We start from the raw sequence: 20,573 nt of genomic DNA, 5'->3' as shown, positions 1-20,573 counted from the left end.
ATTTTACTTCTGCATATTAATTAACAATACTTGCATATCAATGCAAATCACATCTAATGTCCTTGAGTACAAATTGTGCTATGCAAACATACTTGCTTTGAGCAGAATGTTCTGTTTTTGTTTTTTTTTCTCTATGTGACAGCCTCCACACAAACACCTTCTGCTCCACTGCGAACAGTCTTGGAAAAACTGGAATGAGGCACAGTAACTTTTCCTCCAGAATAGAAGCATGGGCGGTTCCCTGGGGCTGAACAGTCTTCTCTCTGTTTGGGCTTGCGTCCAAAACGAATGAAAATCTATTGCGCAAACCATGCTTGATGTTGAGAGGATTCATTTCCTCACAATTTCTGAAGAATATTGACCCAAAGTCATGACAAGGGTTGAACTATCTAATGCTTCATTGTCACTGTGTTTAAAGTTCAGCCATCCTTGTTTGCTTTGATGACTTCGAACGTTGACTTTTCACTGCACATGCTATTATCAGTGAGCTGCTGCAGTTTTGGGAAAACTTCAGGACTCCAAAGAGTTCACCGTCTGCAGCGGCACTCGGACCTGCTAAAACTTGCACATCAAAAAGCCAAAGTCAGCATTAATTTAAGTTCATCAAAAAAGGTATGCTCGCTGCAGAGATTTTAAATTACACTACCCATGTCTGGATAAACTTTCAAAAAAGAAAAAACTTTCCAGAAACAGACTGAATACTCAATCATTTTACTTATTAATTAATATTAACTTATATTCCCAGTCAAAAAAAAAAAGAAGGAAAAACAGTCATTCTTGTCCATCAGGACTAGAATATAGTTATAGTAATGTATTTAATAATAATTGATTCTGCAAAGAAAATATGTATTAACTCAACCGCATCTCAATGCTTTTTCTACGGAACATGATGTGTCAACGTTCTGCCGTCTCCACGGATGCCTAACAATGACTCAACTCATGGGAGTAATTGAGAAGACACACGTCAAGTATGCAGGGCAGGGGACATGCTGGTCCCTGGGTGACAGATTAGGCAACATCTTTGATGATTCAGCAGCGAGTGGAAAAAAGGAAACCGGTTTGAATCAGAATGCCATTCAGTAACTGTTAACCACATACTTCACCACTGTCATTGACATAAGTGCCAATGTGCACACCTGGCTTTTCTTGTGTGTGGGCAGTCGATAGGGGTTCACCATCACGACGATCCAGCTTCGAGAGGTAATCCTCAATACATTACCACACACACCAAATGTGAGTCACAGTGTTGTCATATTCATCTGAGCGCTGCTTTGAAGCAACAAAAATAAAACCTCGTCGTTACAACTAAACAGTTGCAACACAATCTCATTCTAGGTTTTAGTGATGGTACAGCAAGAAATACTATTGATAGGGAAAAGCTTTATTTTAAACACATAGGAAATTAAATGAAAACACTGTTGATTCAAGTTACATCTTGTCAAACATGTATAACAGGATAAAATAATACGAGGTTGATAGGTAGTATAAGATACTGTTTGAAACACTAGTGTGCAGATGTTCGAGTTGGGCTATTTAACAGGAAACTTGGTGGAAGTTGACAACAAAAATACTTATGAAACAAACCTTTTTAGAACTTGAAACTCCAATCTCGCAATAAGTTCAAAAGGCACAATTTGATCACGTTTGGAATATTGATCATTTTAAAATAATTAAATATCAAAAGAAGGCATATTCATACAGAAAAAGCACGAGCTTCCTTTCTAGGAGGAAGTCCTCGGTTTATTGTGCACAAGGAAATCTGAGATGTCGTGCCACACGTTACTGTCGTGGTAGAGGTAGTTCATCGAGGACTGCAGAGACGGCTGCAGGGTGTGTGGGTAATACTCAAACAGCCACAAGACGATGCCCCACACCAACGTGGCAAAGAGGGGGAAAGGGTCGTGTTTGGGCTGAGGGATGAATCCTTTTTCTATGGCCAGTCGGGACAAGGCAAACAGGATCCTGGACAGCAAGTACATGTTGATCTAGAATGGGAAGTCAATGATTTATTTTATTATTATTATTAAAAAACTTAATGTCAGGTATAACAATACAAAACAAATATCAAAACAAAACCTTATCAAAGCATCAAAAGATGAAGTAATAGACTGTGTAGACAGCATGAGCAAGATGAGGCTGGTGTCAAATGACAAACACTCAATTTTTAATGTAGGTACCGTCAGCAATATTTGGAGATGCTCATTAAAACCTGACACTTATGGTAGAGTGCTTTTACAACACAAAAAGTAAGAGTAATTTGTTTCATATGAATGATTTTGTTAAAAATTGATAACAATAATAGCTTATATATATATGAACGGGTGAAGAGGTCCAAACTTTAAGAGAAAAAAAATGCCGGGAATGTGTGTGATAAACATAATTTATATATATTTTAGGGATAACAACAAGAACAACATTATATCAGTGTATTGATGAGATGACCAGGATATTCAACTTCTGTGGAATGTGTTGTGTTCAGGAAATACACGTGTACATAAAAAAAAAAAAAAAAGAATAATGACCATCACACATTGTTTATGTTGCTGGAAAACGAGACACAGATTCTTAACATATAATTAAATCATAACAGTGTAAGATTTGCAGGCTTAAGTTCATTTCACCTGGCTATTGATGTTGTTGTTGTCTCCGAAAACCAACCATCCTCCAACACAGGCAGCCAGAAACGAGTGAGACTGTAAACTTTTCCCTTGGACCTTCTGCTGTAAAGTCTGCAGACCTTTGTAAGTGAACACAAAGTATGCCAAGTTCCGAGAGTGGGTGTATGTGGCTTTCAGAATGGCTTTCAACTTGTCCTTCAGACTAAGAAATGGAGAGAAAAAAAGAAGAAAAAAACCCCCCAACGAGATCAAAGTTGTCACATTGCATAAGAACCTATGACTGTATCTGCAGGGCAGTGAATGCAAGTTAATGATTAATTCCATTCTCACCTGCCACTTCTAAATAGAAATGTCATCACCAGGGCGTGTGGTGCCCTGATTTTAGCTCCATATCTGAGAAATAAACACATGAAAAAAATGTCACAAGGAGAATTTTCAGAGGGCAGAAGTGAATGACATCCTTGTGGGAAAGCTGTGGACACAGCATGAAGCTGCTGCTTCCAGGTGATAAGAGCTGCTCAGGTTGAGGAGCTCCAGAAGTAGCACGCAGATTTCACGGATGTTTTCACTCACACGGCGCCGTTTCTGAAGCCCTTCAGCACCGCCAGCGCCGCTCGGTACTTCTCCTGCTGCAGAAGGTGATTGATGGTGTACACGAGAGTTCTGATCAGATCCGGTCCGGCCATGACTTTCAACCGAGCCGCGGGACGCAAATAAAGGACGGACTCGATCCTGACGCACAGCGCTGTGTGTCGCACTGAAAAGCCGCCGTGATGCCACGCAACGTTATTGGTTCCTACGTGTTTAAAATAATAATAAAATAAAAAATATTAACAGAAATTAAACTGATAATTAGCTTCTCACAACCACTTAAAACCTATTTGCTTGCTCTGGTGGAAATGAATGTCAAGAGTAAAGAATACCCACCAAATATAGGTGTCTCAAGTATTCAAAATTGTGTGCAGAACTTTGAGGAAAAATATGACTTTAATCCATTTTGGAATAAACTCGTACCATAAAGTGTAGAAAAACTGAAGCGCTGTGAATTCACTGCATGCAGTCAAAACAGTGCAATTTAATGAAATAATGGATGGACAAAATATTGAATGTAGACAATCATTAAAGATGCATCCAAAGGTACAAAATGATATTCAGAAATATAACTTAAATAAAACAGGTCAAGTCCAATCCAGACTCAAAAAATGGACAATTTCACTGTGAGGCAGGGATGCTTACCACTACGCCACTGTGCAGCCTTAATTAGATGAGCGAAAGAAAAATATTTCAGATCTGAGTTAATCCACAAAAAGCCTATCTGAAAGGGAGCCTGGTGCAAAGTCATCAAATCCTTTGAAAAGGACATCTAATCCTTTGAATAGGATATTGTTTTTAAATGTTATGTTAAATGTTAAATATGCACTGGACTGTGTTACACAACTGCATGAGTAGTTATGATAAATTTCACCTTCAGGCCATGCGGTGCAGGTGAAGCTCATACAAAATGCAAAAATAGATTTGAGCCGCCTTGATTGGCCGCCGAGGACAACACCCATATAGGCCACTCATCATCTCACCCAGACAATCATTCAGACAAATTAAACAGCATAGTGTAACAAACCAAAACTGCTCATTCATTATAACTTTAATGACAACTGTTCAGAAAAATTATCTCACAGCTTGTGTTGTGAAATGGGATGTCTTCACTTTAAAATGCTGTAGTAGTTTCTGCAGCAAACAGGAGATGTTGAAAATCCTCTTCTATATCACTTGGTCCAATTCGGGGTTGCTGGTCCTCGCAGAAAATGACGGGGGGGAAAAAAAAGGTCAAGCAATTCTAAATTCCATGGCAGTATTATTTTTGGCGATTGGAGAGCAGGTTTAAGTGCAATAAATCTTGAGACAATAACAGCAATCAAATTTTCAGTGTTTTTTATTTTTTTATTACAGTTTTTTTTTCTCCAACCGATCCAATCCATTGTTACATGAAATTCATCCTCCTAATAAATAGTGTTCACCCATTTACTTCCAATTATCAAAAGAAAAAAAAAATAGACCTTAAAAAAAAAAAAAAAACAGTGATCACACTATCAACATGAATTGCAATCAGAGCAACCAAAACACTGTCTTGCATATTTGTAAATGTTTGTATGTCCAACGATCTGGAACACAGTGGTGATAAGACAGAAGTGGTTAATTCAACCAGCTCAAGTGTCAAGGTGCTATTTATTTGTTGTGACCTGTTAAAGTGTTCAATAGTCAACATTTCTATCACAAAACCCTAAAAGAATTGAAGCTTTACTAATTTTTGCTTGACGGCAAGCTTGACTTGATTTCCTCCACTAGTCACGAATAGAGAGCTGTAGGTGTGTGAATTGTTGCCAGTGAGGGAATAAGTGTGACGTTAGAATCAAAAATATAGTGAGCAGTAAAGAGACTGTGAAGGTTTAAGATAAAGTCAGTCAGGTGAGAAAGAGCTTAAGCCGGTGCCCCCCCCCCAGTGGTACCAATGCTGAGAGCATGAAACAACATAGAGCCACCTGGTTCAAAGATGGGATGAACCCCTAAAAAAAAACAACAACAAAAAAAACCTAATGTCTTTGATACTTTTTTTTTTTTTTTTTTAAACTTCTCAGTTCTCTGGGACACATACTGAAGTTACAGCACATGATTAACATCACTCGGCCTATAACACACTACAACCGCTCGATGCATGTACAATTCCTCAGGAACGGTCACATCCAAGATTTGAACCTGCTTAAACAAAGCAACATTACCGGGGTACACGCCGTATCAATGTGAGCCGACGCTGTGCATACACAGAATTAAAGTAATAGGCCCATCACCATTCAAGTCTGTTCGATGTTTATTATACTAAACACAGAAGTGACGTTAACTTGCAGGTGGAATTTATGGTGCAACTGACAATGAACGCGTTGGCGCCTAGTTTTTGTGGAGCAGCTTACATGGTCATGTAAGAGCTTGCCTCTTCACGGTAAGCGCAAGTACAAGAAATTCACAAGAAACTACACACAAAGTTGCCAAACTCTATTTTCCCCACTTCGCTTTGACTCATAATCAGGTCCTTTTGTAACAGAATTGTGTAACCTTGGATTATGAAAGGCTCTTGCCAGTATTAAAGATTATAATTTTGAAGAAACGGCTGAAATCCGAAGTGAAAACCGCTCCAACGATAAGACTATTAAGGGGTTTCCTTCACGTGATCTTAAAGCAAAATCAGCGACCCCATTGTTTTAAGATTTCATCTCATTATTGTGAGTAAAATTAAAAAGAAAATATGTTAATAGTGTCAAGTGTGTAGTGATTTAGAGAAAAGTGATTGCTCCTTTGGCTGTGCTAAGGTTATTCTGTTAAAGTGATACTCTTACCTATACTAAAAAATAAAGAGGCGTTTTTGGACAAAGACAAGAAATACACTATTACTGTACAAATCCGAGAGCTTTACACCCTATACAACTAGGGCCTCTTTCCTTTTTTGTTTTTGTTTTTAAATCTACCTTTAAACCCCACTTCCCATCTTGTCCGCTGCTCAAACGGGTCCACTGTGTAAATGATTTCAATGCACAGAGATACTAAACACATTATTTAAAACTTTTAAAATATATTTACATCCACCGCATTTGTCTTTAAACCGTCAGGATTCAACATCTTCATTGGTCATCTCGAAGAAACGATGGTTCACAGAGCTCCACACAGGAAAACAAACAAATCTATTTCCACTAGTTTGACTAGCATGTTTACAAAATGCTGTGTGTGTGTGTGTGTGTGTGTGTGTTTGTGTTTTTAAGCAGATGAAGAGCTTTTCTTTTGAGCTCTCTGAGCTCCCGTAAAAATAAAACTCTGAACATCTAAAAGGAAACCAACTACCAATCAGTGGGTACACGTCATCCCCACACAAATCGCCACTTTCTGGTATATATGACCCTATTATGCTCCCCACGTTATCAGTAACAGCTAATAACTATGAAGAGAAGCATTCACAGTTTAAGTCTCCCCAATTGACAAATTAAGTGAGTGTCCATGGTCAAATATGCTGAGAAAATACAACAATAACTGTTATGGGAAGGCAAACCTTGTCAAATCAATTCACAAACAAAGAGGTTTCATTAAATTCATTTGAAAGAATGCTAAATTTAAAGAAACAGTAAATGCAAAACCTTACCAAAGTGTTATAAAAAAAACAAAAAACGATCAAACTGTTTGGCTCGAGAGTTGGCGAAAACGGGTTCTGTTACAAAACTATTGCACATAAAAATACAGCTTATTTTAAGAACAATCAGACCCGCCTTCATGTTCGTATCATCATGTGCAAACTGCCTCCACGTTTTAACTCAATGAGTTGAGAAATCAACCGGTCAGAATGAAATAAAACTATCATTACAATTAATATGGTTATATTCATCAAAATTAATACAATAACTGCAAAGGAGCTACAGGAGTCAGTCCAATCTGTCAATTGTTGGAAAGTTTTCATTCATTTACCATTGAAAAAAAAAAAAATTTGTAGTTTGAAAGACCAAAAATAAACATATGCTAATATCTGATGTTTAGACTTAACACTTCATTATTGTAGGTTTAAATGCACAGAAATGGTTTGTCCTCTGAATTCTTTTATTCTACTGCATAAACCCAACAGGTTGTCTTAAGAAGTCACTATTTGCACAGAAACGGGCGTGTAGAAACTAGACTTGCGCAACAAACAGCGAGTGCAGACACGACGGGCTACGGAAGGCTCATGGGAGGGCGAAGCAAAGTCAAGTAGATCAGGGAGGAATTGCTCAGACGGGTGAGACTTGAAAGAGGGAGAAGACTCGATGAGTTTATGATCATACCTCTTAGACCGTTTTGTGTGAATGCAATTGCGAGAGACAATAAAGAGTCGTAAGTCCATCTACCGGAGTGTGAGCTCTTATTAAAGGTGCTTTTGGCTGAAATGGATATGGCTCCTCCATCCAACCGCTGCTTTGTCCCAACTTGCAGGTGCCCCTCCTGTGGCATTACTCCTGTCCAAAGCCTTCCGTCTCCTCTATAGCAAACATGAGTTTCTCCTTCAGTTGCTCATAACTCTTGTAGGGAGGAAGGTCCAGACGATTAAAGCTGAAGGAAGAATTAAGGAAAAGAGCAAAGTCAGTCTTTACAGGAAGCTAATAAATAAATAAATAAATAAAAAACATCAGTGGCAACATGCCCTTAAAACACCAAAAAAAAAAGTTTTAAAGTCTTTCCATGTTGATTATGAGACACTGAATTTAACAGTTGTCACTCTGTTCCATTACACTAGAACCTCTAAAGTGGGTGTGCCAAACCAAATTCCATTTAAAGGCCACATGGACACCAATGTAATATCTACAGAGCCAGACAATAAACTGATGTATAGTTTGATAACCGATAAATAAACAACTCCCCAAATGTACCTTCAGAGTTAATGCAAATGACAATATTTGCACATTTCAATCAAATGTTGAAAAACCTCATATAAATAAACGTACGTCTTGAAAATGTTCACATTTAACACACTTTCTACAAGACCTATAATGAAAAACTTGATATTTTCTTGAGAGAATGATCTGAATTCCTACCAGTCACAGCTGCTGTGTTCAGAAGCTCAGCGCTTCCCAAAATACAGAATTTCTGAAGCTTTTCTCTTTTTTCATTTCCACAAACTCACCGATTTCAATATGGCTTTAAAATTCATGCTATTTCACTTGCAATTGGCTAGCCAAGTATATTATCCAAGGCATTGATTTTGTTTAAGCTGAACCCTTGCCCACTCCTTTGTCTTTGGTATTTTTACATTTAAAAAAATGATCCCGCATGCTGGATGAACAGCTTCTCTGGCCTCGTTGATACTGCTGCTCGCCACACATCAGGTGATTATGTAACTACACAGCAATACCTTATTACAGGATGGAAACAAAGGAATGCTTTTAACCCTTGAAACAGAAATGACTCAGAGGGTTTGGCCTTGAAAGTTTAATCCTTGACTGTCAAATGCAAAAGGACAAAAGAAAGTAGAAAAACTGGCATTACCATGTGTGGCTTCGTGGAAGCCAGTTTTCTTTCCCCACTTTCTCAATGCAAAACTTCTGCGGACCATTGCTTCCTGTATTGATCAAAAAAAACAAAACAAAAAAAAAAAAAACATTTTTAAAAAGCAAATCTGACAAGACATAATGAATTACTGCCCAGTTGGTTGGTCTGTGTGCGTCCGTCTGTGTCCACTTTACGTACCCATCAGGTCGGCGAAGCCTCCAACAGGAAGACGGCAAGTTCCCGTGACAAACTGCAGCAGCCTCATTCGTTTTTCGTTGTCCATCTCCTTCACAAACTGTCAGCAGATCAATTTTGATCAATAGAGGAATAACAAACTACAGAAGAATAATCTATAATCTCTACAGTTTTTCTCATTTCAGATGGATTTTGACCGTCGGAGAAAAACCTACATACATCACAGCAATAGCAGATGCCGTTTCAGTACCTTTCGATGCCTCAAAATCAAATTAAAGAAACAATAATGAAACGTACAAACCTGCCAGAACCAAAGAATTTGCTTGCTACTTCTGGCATAATGTCTATAGATTGCGTTTCTTTGCCAGTCCACCAAATCGATCTCCTGCATTCCGCACAGCATCACCTGAAGACAAGAAAGACGCTTGTATTCCATCTACAATCTCAGATTCATTTAAGCTTTTATCAACACTAATACAACTTCCCTGCAAAAAAACAAGCAAAAGACCATGTACTAAGAACTAATAATACCTCAAATAGGTATACAGATTATACCGAAAAGCTTTAAAGAGCTGTTCACCTCTAACTCCTTTGCATCAAAGTACTGAAGGTATTGCTGTGGAAGAACTTCATTGAAGCCCTCAAAGAATGCCTGAGTCTGCTCCTCCACTCCTCTGGACAGCCTCCACTCTGCCACCAGCCTGTGGACATAGACAATTAAAGCACATATCAATTCACTGAAAAACATCAACTCACATTAGATAACACAAGGCAACGAATGTCGTTTGATGAAAAATTAAAAGACTTGATCTGTATGTGCAGTTTAAGTAGTTAATTCCCATTGTCTGTAATAAGTTATTACCACAGCAAAACCGTATCACTGACAGGGTTGTTTTTATTGTTTTTGAAATGAATAGGACTGTAGTTACTGGCCATGAATGGTATTGAAAGGAAAAACATACGAGTGTACCTGATATACTCCTCCTTATTTTCCTCAGTCACTGGAAGGTTCCCGCCATCTGGCTTCAGCTCGTGAGTGGTGACCTCCCCGAGGATCTCCTTATCAACCGAGAAGAACATCTCCAGACCGCACTCCTCTATATCATTATCCCTGGAGGACGGAGACATTTAATGTCAGAGATGATGGTCAAATTCACAAAGAGGAAGAATAATTGTGGAATAATCAAAGTACAACTTCATGTTATTTGTATGCCAGAAAAGTAGTTTGCGGGTAATACCAGGAAAATGTAAGCATTGGATCCTGAAAGTTTGGGCCTCCGCAGATGCTTAAGTCTATAAAATTGGATCAGGGTCTAAAAAGTGAATGAATGAATATATATTGGGGCAGCAGCAGCTGGTAGGTTGGTATAGCAAGCAGTTTCCTCAATCCGGAATTTGGTGTTCACGATTCCCAAATCTACCTCAATGCAAAAGTTCCCTTGGTGGAGACACTGAGGCCTGCATGGCGGTTGGTCACCATGAGTGTGTGTGCAGAAATGAGTGAAGGTAAAACAACAGTGTAAATCACTTTGGAGATTGCTGAATTAGTGGAAATGCTTAATGTAAGTGAAGTCAATTGCTTAAAACCACCAAGTATGCATAAAGCAACAAGACCCTTGACCTACTTGATCCAAATGAGTGAGTTGTAGAATTCCGGATCTATGGACTCCAGATCTTTAAGGGCGAGGGGTTTGTTCAGAATACGCTTGTAGAAAGGAAGTGAGAAGCCTGTGTCAATGAATTTTCCATGGAACAAGGCCTGGAGAGGGAAGATACAGAGTTGTCATGGAAACAGATACTTCAAAAGCAGTTTCAGTTTTTTTTAAAGTTATTTCGAAATGTTATTTTCCATCTGTGAGGCCACAATAATCAAAAGATCTGATTTCATTGTACCATGGCGATGAAGCGCCCGATGAACTTGAAGTATTTGAGGTGATCAGGGTTGATGTAAGAGGCGGGGTTGATCTGAAGGCAGTAGTTGTCCTTGCCAGCATACTCAAACAAACAGTACATGGGGTTCAGCACCTCGTGGGAAAGCAAGAAAAACCATTCCCTGAAAATGTACAAACACAGAGGACAAAAACAGTCAAGAAAAAGTATTGATAAAGGATGAATGAACCAGTTCCCCAAAAATCTTGATGAACAGGATTTCAATTAAAAATTCAGGACATGTTCTACTGTTGTTAGTGAAGTGTTTGTGCTTTTGAGAGCCATGGGTGGTTCTAAAAGACACACGAGAACAAAACACACCTTGAAAGTCATACACCGCAACAAAAGCAGACACACACACGCACACAAAAAAAATCTGCTAGAAATTACCTCGCCACACCTCCGTAGTCCAAGCCCTCTTCTCCAGGGAAGATAATCCAGAGTCTCCGCCTCAGATCTTGGGGGTGAAAACTCATGATCTTTGTATGCAAACAAAGAATTAAGTCAGTCACACTAGTTACTCTGCTGCAGATACAGAAACAAAGCCAAAGAAATGCAACAAGTTCACATGATTACCTGCTGAAACGAATCCTCAAACAAGGTTTTCCTTGAGACGGTCATTTTAATGTGCTGAGGCATCGACAATTGCTAAGAGGCAAAAAAACAAAACAAAAAACCCAACAAACTGAAGTAAACACTCTGATTCTACTAAAAAAAACAATCTTTAATACACAAGCATCAACATAACCTTTGATGTTTGCATCAAACAGTAAGTGTGTGGGTACAACAGAGTATGAAGTGCAGGTACCTGACACCAGAATCTAAAGTATTGCACTTTGGCTTTGAAGTCCCTGACATAGGTTATCTGTGGTCCATTTTCACTGCAGAAAAACAAAACAGAAATAACACAAGTAAATGTCAAATTAAAAAGTAAATTCCAGAAGAATCAACATTTGTCATTATTACATCAGTTAATGGAATTTGGGTTTGCAATTCAGGGATGTCAGGACAATTAAAACCTAATTAAGATAAGATAAGAAACACTATATATATATAAACATACACAGATATTTAAGAGCCCTGAGTGAGTGGCATCATGATCATCTGAAATTAAACCAATCTTTTATTTAATTGCATTGAGGTCAGCATGAGCTACATTTCTTATAATTGTAATTAATCTAATTAACAATAGTATTTTTAAGGCAAGTGGTGTTTATTGCATTCAAATGAGTGTGTTTTCAAGGAGTGCTCATAGTCCTGCTCCACTGCAAAGATCAGCGTTACAAATTGTGCTGCTCTCTTATTCTTTCTTAAATCTATTCAGCTTGAACATTTTGAAAAAAAAAAAAAAAAAAAAGTCTTACAGAGACGATTTCCCTGTGCGAGGGTCAATGTAGGTGGTTGTTCGCCTGTTGTGGTCCACGAAATAGGGAATGCCGTCCACAGTGAACCTCATCTCCCAACCCTCTGGCAGAGGCTTGTCATTCAGCAGCCTGAAGAAAACAGACCAGGCATGGACGTCAGTATAGAAGCAGAAATAATCGGATACACAAGACTAGTGTGTATCCGATTATAGTATAGTGTACCATGTTATGATGGCCAATTCAGTTTCAAGTGATGCCAACAAATAAGATACAGAAACACAAAAAAAGATCATTTTAATTAATTCAATGAGCCATTATTACTCACAATATCAAAGTAATACTCTAAAGATACATTTTTACTGGATACAACAATAAATCACATCATTATGTTATGAATAACATTTAGTACAACTTGCAGATATGATAACAAATGGTAAAAAAAATTGCCCTACAAAAAGACATTATTAGATGTTTGTCCTTATTATGTAATTAGAAGTTTAAAGTGTTGCGTTACAAAGAATAATGTACATTTATAACCAGTAAAAAAACACTCAATTATCCACAGTGCAAAGACCGTTACAAAGTCTGGCACCTGGTTCCTGAATCCAAATTATAATGTTGTTGAAAGCTTGCTTTCTTTCTACGACAAACACTCAACAACAAATTTAGTCCAACACTTTCTTCTGACGTCATATCTGAAAGCATTAAGGCTAATTCAGACTCCTGATTTACTCCAACACCGCTGAAAATGAAACACGATTGATCGACATTTCTCTTTAAATGACAATGAAGCAGCACATCACCATTAGACACGCATATATGTGCCAGAATACACTCACCCCTGAGTCCTGGGGTCCTCCCATTGAGTTGCCCGAGTCGGGTGATGTACAAAATACACTCTCCCGTTCGTGTCTGTTCGTTTCTCTGTTGTGGGTCAGACAATGTTCATTTAATGTGACGCGTTTCATCAAGGAAAGCAACACTTGAGTGAACATAGTAAAAAAAAAATAATAATAATAATTTTATATTCCGTGATATTTACCCCAACCATGCGGCAAAGGTCCGAGTGGGTCAAACTCTTTGTTGGATGTAGCTGCCAACTGATCTTGAAGCTGAGTTAGAAAGTAAAAAAAAAAAAGGACACACGTTAAATCTAAAAACATTTTTTCGCTCATAGGTCCTTTGAACAGAGGACTGTAGTAATATAAAGATTGTAATCAAACACAGTAAAACGGGGATGATTTATTTCTTTTCCCACTTGGTGCAAAGACCTTCAACGACAAAGCCATTCAGTCCCGCGAGCTCAGAAGGGGCCTGCTCTCACCCCGTAAATGAACCTCTGGTTAAACTGATGCATGGCTCCCTGGAGTTGGCTGCGTTGGTGCTGCCATTCCTCGTAGTTGCGCACCGACTCCTGTGTGGGGCGTTGCCACGTGGTGGTTCGAGTGATGTGGTCAACATAATAAACTCTACCCATTGGATCCACCCTGCGCTCCCACCTGCAGAAGACAGGAAATAAGGAAAGTACGGAGTACAGATGTTTTACTTGACACACACAGCCATTTATACACAGAAAAAAAAACACATTTGACTTATTTATGATCAAATTGTCACAGAAACATAAGTAGTTAAACATATTTTTTTTCTCAAATAATAAATATAACAATGTAGCATCTCAAGGACTTGCATCTGCAAGCAGTATGAGGTCGGGGCACATCATGTGTTTATGTACCCAGTCGGGAGAGGCTCCGGTCTGTCCCAGGTTGTCCTTTTTTCAATGTGATCCACGTAATACACTCGGCCATTTTGGTCCACCCTCTGCTCCCAGCTGCAACCACCAAAACAGACATTAGCTGCACAAATAGAGGAAATATGACAAAGCCCTGTCTCTATGAACGTGTATAAGACAACACTTGTTACCCTGGCGGTAAGGGACAGTTGTTCATGGGAGTGATTCTCGAGGTTGCAGGAGCTGGTGCGGCGGGGGCTGCGAGTGCTGGGGGCGGCGCGGCCCCTGGTTTGGGCCCAGTCGCCGTTTGCGTGGAACTTGCTGTTGCTGCTGCCGCTGCTCCACCCGATTCATCCTGCTGATCTGAACAACCACTTGCCGACGCGAGAGAGGAGCCGTCAGTAACGGGACCTTCACTTAACTCGCTTGGGGACGAACTGCTGGTGGAGGCTGAAGAGAGACGAGGGAGGAGATAATGTAAAATATACTGCAGAGGTGTCACTGCAAAGAATCAGTACATTTAGCCATGCACATGCTGTGTCAAAATAAAAAGGAAAATGAACGTGATTTCACAGTATCTTTCAAATGAGGACCTGGGCACTACTTCTGAGGCCAGATCTTTTCAATGCATATTTGATTGCTTTTTTTTTTTTTTTTTAAATCATAGTTGCAGTGTAATACAATTAGCACAAATCTTTAAGTTTGATGACCCACATTTTGTCTTGAAGATATGTGCTGCTGTAAAAACTCATGAGAGGACAAACTTAATTCACCAATAAGCCTCTTAAAAACTACTCTGAAAACAACATGTGCACATACATTCATTAGTGTGAGCTGCAGTATGAAATGTTTGATGCACTCGAGTTTTTCCTACTTGGAGAGGCTGCAAGTCTGTGTGGCATAGGGGGAGGGGGTCTGGCAGGTCTGGGAGGACGGGAGGCGGACGGACCCCCTGGTGACCGGGAGGGAGACTCGGTGCCGTTGACAGCTTGGCTGGGAACTATGACCCACTCCTCTGAATCACTGGAAGGTGACGTGTCTCTGCTCGACCTACAAGTACAAAATGATCACTTACAATGCGCTCGGAAATAAACATATACAGTTTACATCACAAAAACACTGGAACTTTGAATTAGAAAAACTACATTTTTGAAGAAATGTTTTCACATTACATTAAAGGTTTACCAGACCTGTTGCCAGTGTCTCCATTTTGTCTTGAATTTCCATTTGGAAGAGCAGCTAAAACGATATTGAAAACCAATGATTAAATGAAGTATGTTCTTTGATTAAGGAAATTACAACAATTGCCGGACTGTATGAAAAATGGCGATTTCAACACATTTACAAGTAGTAACAAAGCAGAGGGAAAGGTGTCAATATTTTAAAGTGTATATGACTGAGAATAAAGGCGGTTATAAGGAAATCTTACATTTAGTGAAACTTCTGCAATACATTCCACATGTCTGAATTTGTAATTTTTTTTTTTTAATGTGGCCTTAAAAAGGTAAACCCATTACAGGTGCGCCAAGACATTTTCACTGTTAAACATTTCTACTGCTCTCTGGTGGACGGTTTATGCAATGCAATGCAGAAATAATAATACGCCTATGACAAAACTAACTATATACAGAATATGTAATGGATTCATCTTAGATAAACGGCTTTAAGATTATTCAGGGGGAGTTGAAGACTGACTTGGGAGCAACTAAATGCTTCCTGCACTTCTGTGCTGCATGAATTAATGTGTTCACGTATGTGTACGCTGTCTCACCTTGTTCTCGCTCTGCAGATGCTAAAGCTTCTGGGTCGACCTGCATGCCATCCAAACAAACAGACAAGTCTCCAACAACGTCTCGGGGGTCTCTGTCAGAGCACAGCTGCAGCGACTGCACCACCTCGCACACTAGGACAGAATACAGCATGAAACAGATGCTTCACACGCTCAAGACAAGGACACATTTTGGATCACATTTCTTGTATTTTTATATTACCTCAGCGAGGAATAATGAAAGCAGATAACAAGATCACACTGAGAAAGTGGGAACAGTATGCATGAAGTCATCCATTTCCCCAGTAAAAATATTAAAATGAACCAACGCTACCAAGTCTGTAAATGGTTTCATCTTTGCTGCAGTAGGAAGATCAAAGATGGCAGGGTCACACGCTGTCAACTTTAAGCACTTCAGTCACACAAGAGTGCAACAAGGACCCCGGACTCAGCAGTGTGGTTCGGTGTTTTCAATTAATCTAACAAACTCTGGTGTCACATGCTGTGTGTGCTGACCAGATCTGGATGGAGCCTTCGTATTAAATGAGGCGTTTATTGAAAAATGAACCAAGTGAGTGGTATGGATTTTAGTTGTAAAGTTTATAGAGTCTTAACGAGAAAATTTCAGAGGAAATATTTTTTGTACCTGCTTCTGATCTCCTCCATTAAGTGCCTCTCCCATTCACTTTATAAGGGAAATTTTCTGTTGTTTTTTGCGATTCATTCGGAAACGGTTAGCTGAATGGTGGACAAAAGTCATAGTGATCTATTCCAGATCCTTTTTGCATGTCTTGATGTGCTTTTTGTATCCGTGTTCCCAATGTTGTGGGACGGTAGAAAAATAATAATGATGATGATGATAATAAAATTAAACTGTTGCCAGGGATAGTAATCTTTGCGCCTTGCCACTGAGGGTGGCACAAGAATTAAACATTACCATAGCAAACAAAGGTTGATCAACACCTGTGTAATGTGTGTACAAAGTGCGTAGCATTTGCCAAATACAAGATACTGCAGGAAGACATGGATACTCAAAATGAAGGCCACAAGTGAGATTAAAAGGGAAATATCTCAACACCATAGGAAAAAGAAAAAGCCTGACAGATTTTGTTTTGCTATGATCATAAAGAGGAGAGAAAAAAATCTAACCAATCTAATACTTTTGTTTAATATAAAACATAACCTACTACAATCAGCAAAATGAGGCAAAACAAAAGTTTTGTCATCTCTTCAAGACAATCTTGTAATAAACCGCAGCTAGAACTTCCCAAGTCAGCAAGTTATTGATCATGCCACAGCCTGTTTAGTCGAGCAAAGCAAGTTTGTACAACATGATAGTGCATGACTCAGTCTTTCACAACACCTACAGAGGAAGCAAATAAATGTTAAAAAGACAAAGGTGATTTAATCTAAATGTCCTCAGAACGATTGGAACTATTTAACCACAAGCGATTGGAGTGAAACCTTGAAGTTTCTCCCTAGTCTGAGTCACTGATACTACCAACCAAAAACAAAGCTAAACTCCAATGAATCTGCAGGCGTGGCAAAGGACATTCTGACACCCAAGTGACCTGATGTACAACAGTGTCATGACTTCCATTATACACATAGATCCTTTAATTTTCGGTAGGAATCTCAATTGTCTAAAAATATAGTTTCCATATACAAGTTGATTAAAAACAATTGACACAATAAACAGCTTTGAAATCAGTTTGAGGATGACCTTTGCTAGTGAATGATAAATTGTGTAAAGTCTGTAAAGTAACAAAGAAAGTAACAAAAAAAAAAAGTACTATAGACTTACATTTCAGGTCATTAGCCTTAAGAGTCTTGCTGATCTCCAGTGTGGCTATTCCCAACAGGATGTCTGCTTTCAGTGTCTGATGGCTCCAGACACGGAAGATCAGTTTGCTGACTGGAGTCACAATTCTGCAGAAGTGACAACAAGACATGGTACGGAATGTGCTTCCAGCAAAGACCATAACAATGATAATCTGCACCAACTGATGCCAGACAATTCATCAATAATGCTTCTTCTCTTTCATTACCATAAGAGAAAGTGTACAATCACGTCATATTATTTTTTATTTACAACACCAACTTTATCGTGGAATGAAGCATAAATACACATTTGCTCGGTCATTCCTCTGGGTGAAGGTTTGTTTACTTTGAGATGTTCAATATCACTCGGGCCATTTCAGTCCAGCGATTAGAGCAAAGATGCCACAGTTTCACCAATAGGTGGTAAAAGTCATAACGTTTACCACCTATTGGCAAACGTTATGACTTCAAAATACACTGGTATCTTAAAGTTATAACGTTTGCCAATAGGTGGTAAACGTTATGACTTCAAGATACCAGTGTATTCAAGCATGCCATAAAGATTTAGACTGCAATACAACTAGACTTCTGGTGGCTAACTAGTTTTACGAGTCATACATGTGTTATGGATGTATGCTGGGCTTTTTACTGATGCAAAAATCGAGTGGAACTGTCGACTAAGCATTATTGCCACAAAGACAATACATATTGATAGAGAAGAATTCAGTTTTACTTTATTGGCAGGTTCACTAAAAATGTAATTGAGGATTTTAATACTGGAAGCAGAACAAGCTCTATGATTTCACTTCAAATAACTATACATTTCTGTTTCTTTGACAATGACTGTAAAAAAAAGAACAGAAAAGAAAAGGTGATTATTCTACGTTATGTTCATTCGATTTTCTTTAAATAGCACCAAATACAACACACTCTTTTTTAAGTTTCGATATCAAGTTTATGCAGGAGGTGGATTGCACATAAGTGAGCCGTACTCCTACATAAGTGTTAGAAAAGACCTCTGTATTAATGCTGCCCAGTTCATGGTCATTCTGCAATGACAATATTGAACACATTGGTAAATTATTATCAATATTTCAGACAGTAGGATGTAAAAATTAACTTTGGCTGCTTTGTTTTGGATGACACTGGTTTGCAGAAATGCACCTACGAGAGTGGCAGTAAGTGCAGACAACAAATGCGCAACTGAAACGTATACCATGTGTCTAAAATAGAAGTGTCAAAACAATGTTCTATGTGGACATTATCATTCAGATTGATGATACTTCATGACATCAACATGTAGAATAATTTCAGAAATAGGTATCTAATTGGTTCTATGACAAACACACCCAATTGTACTCACATTGTGAGCGCCTGCTTCCATTTTGGACTATGAGTGTTGTTGCACTTCTCAGTCCTTTTTGACTGTCCATCCACAGCGACTTCGACATACGGACTTGGGCCAAACCAGTTCTTTTTATTTTCCTTCAGCTTGGCAGAAAGGACTAAAAGGAGGAAAAACAAAATACCACCTTATTGAAGCTTCCCATTGTTCCATTTAATGTCATTTATTACCCAATTCCTTACAACTGCAGGTTACTAATACGTTACTGTGACAATTCCTATTTTGAGGATAGTAATGACCATTATTTTCAGGATGCCAAGGACATTGCTAAAGGACAGTAAGATATATGGCAAGGTAACATCCATATAAAAACATTTGTGAAAAACAAACAAGATATTAAACCCAAAGGACAAATAACATCTCCACTGTCTCTCCTGAGTATGGGCTAAAGTGACTGGTTACTGTACCCAGTGTTGATAAGACAAATGTGGAAGGCAAAAAAAACAAAACTGTTTTAAATGTGCTGATCCGTTATGTTAAGGATTTTGTGCAATGAAGTGTTAAATTACAATCCTCCAACTGTGATAAAAGTAACTTACCAGTGACTTGCAATTGGGCCTTCATGGTTGATCCATAACACTGGAGGCACTACTTGAACCTGCAACCAAGTGACACATGACGTAAACATGGGCGACTCTGAGCAGGTAACCTACTTAAAGAGTGATTAGGCTATTAGGTTGCTTCAGTCAGTGAAAAATAAAACCAGCCTTCACAATCGCCAGTCATGATTGAGGGATATAAAAGAACGGAGGTAGTTTCAGGTATCAGGAGGAAATTAGTTGATGCTCTGATCCAACTGTCTGATATAAAGAAATATCAATAAACGGGGGTGATTAACGAGTGCTGTTAAAATTAACGGCTTGCACTGTACGTAGGTACGTTTTAGTCCCCCAAGAGAGCAAATGTGGGGTTAGCAATATAAGATTAGCGTTATTATTCATACATATAATCGGTCAAAATACATGCCATCCATTGACTTTAATCTCAGCTATTTCAAGTAGAGGTCCGAGCACCTTCCATAACTGGAAATCCCATTCTAAACTTGTCTAAGTCTCACTAAACCGACCCTGCTAATCATCCATGATCACCTCAGACACCACAAGTTACGATATACATTATTACACTATAACTGCGCAGACAGTTATTATACCTTCAAATAATAATGTATTTAATAAACGGAACTTTTTCCCCGCAGAGAGCAACACGAAAAGGCAGTAAATAGTCGCCCTTTTGCTTTAACGGTGAGCATAGCGGGGACATTAGCTAACGTGTTTGTTTTCAGCGAAGCAATAAATACTCGTTTCGTGGCATTCGTAACACATCTAGGAGGTGCCAATACACAAGACGTAAACAGATAACAACTAACGGACGCTAGTCAGTAACACCACACGGGGCAACTTTGCCCTCCGTCGCTTTAATCATTGAGGCTTCAGCTAACTACCAACTCACGAAAGTACCGCTAACACCAGCCGCCCAGCGGGGCTGCCTTGCTGGGGGGAAATACTCGCAGCTGCTCCTCAGCTGGAGACTGGGTGTCCATACCTGACAAAAGCAGTCGATATGAAGCCAACGGAACTATAGTTTCACCAAAGTGTTGAGTGTTGACAGGTAGCTTTCAGCCATTAAGCCCGTGTTCCGCTAGCTAGAGCAAGTGCAGCTTTTCCGGTTTGATATTTTCACAATAAAACAAATC

The 20,573-nt window shown here is 39.0% G+C and overlaps 2 protein-coding genes across 2 annotated transcripts; both read right to left on the bottom strand.

The window, feature by feature from the left end:
* Positions 1-1,426: 1,426 nt before the first annotated feature.
* Positions 1,427-3,315, bottom strand: pxmp4 (peroxisomal membrane protein 4). The gene is made up of 4 exons (XM_080495534.1): positions 3,192-3,315; positions 2,949-3,011; positions 2,622-2,820; positions 1,427-1,985 (listed from the first exon to the last, which is right to left on the bottom strand). Exons 1-4 carry the CDS (start codon positions 3,302-3,304, stop codon positions 1,722-1,724), a joined length of 639 nt encoding a protein of 212 aa, XP_080351660.1. The 5' UTR covers positions 3,305-3,315; the 3' UTR covers positions 1,427-1,721.
* A 1,859-nt stretch (positions 3,316-5,174) lies between these two features.
* On the bottom strand, positions 5,175-20,510 carry itcha (itchy E3 ubiquitin protein ligase a). The gene is made up of 24 exons (XM_080494934.1): positions 20,423-20,510; positions 19,420-19,478; positions 18,839-18,980; positions 17,459-17,583; positions 15,658-15,789; positions 15,077-15,125; positions 14,761-14,936; positions 14,078-14,336; positions 13,890-13,985; positions 13,482-13,656; positions 13,200-13,269; positions 12,997-13,081; positions 12,158-12,286; positions 11,602-11,674; positions 11,370-11,441; positions 11,184-11,272; positions 10,758-10,917; positions 10,490-10,623; positions 9,835-9,975; positions 9,445-9,565; positions 9,166-9,270; positions 8,868-8,964; positions 8,667-8,739; positions 5,175-7,733 (listed from the first exon to the last, which is right to left on the bottom strand). Exons 2-24 carry the CDS (start codon positions 19,442-19,444, stop codon positions 7,634-7,636), a joined length of 2,628 nt encoding a protein of 875 aa, XP_080351060.1. The 5' UTR covers positions 19,445-19,478; positions 20,423-20,510; the 3' UTR covers positions 5,175-7,633.
* Positions 20,511-20,573: the final 63 nt, after the last annotated feature.

The sequence above is a fragment of the Blennius ocellaris genome (assembly GCF_963422515.1).
Source record: "Blennius ocellaris genome assembly, chromosome: 4".
Lineage (NCBI taxonomy): Eukaryota > Metazoa > Chordata > Actinopteri > Blenniiformes > Blenniidae > Blennius > Blennius ocellaris.
The sequence above is the reverse complement of the archived record's forward strand: the minus strand, read 5'-3'. Positions and strand labels throughout refer to the sequence as shown.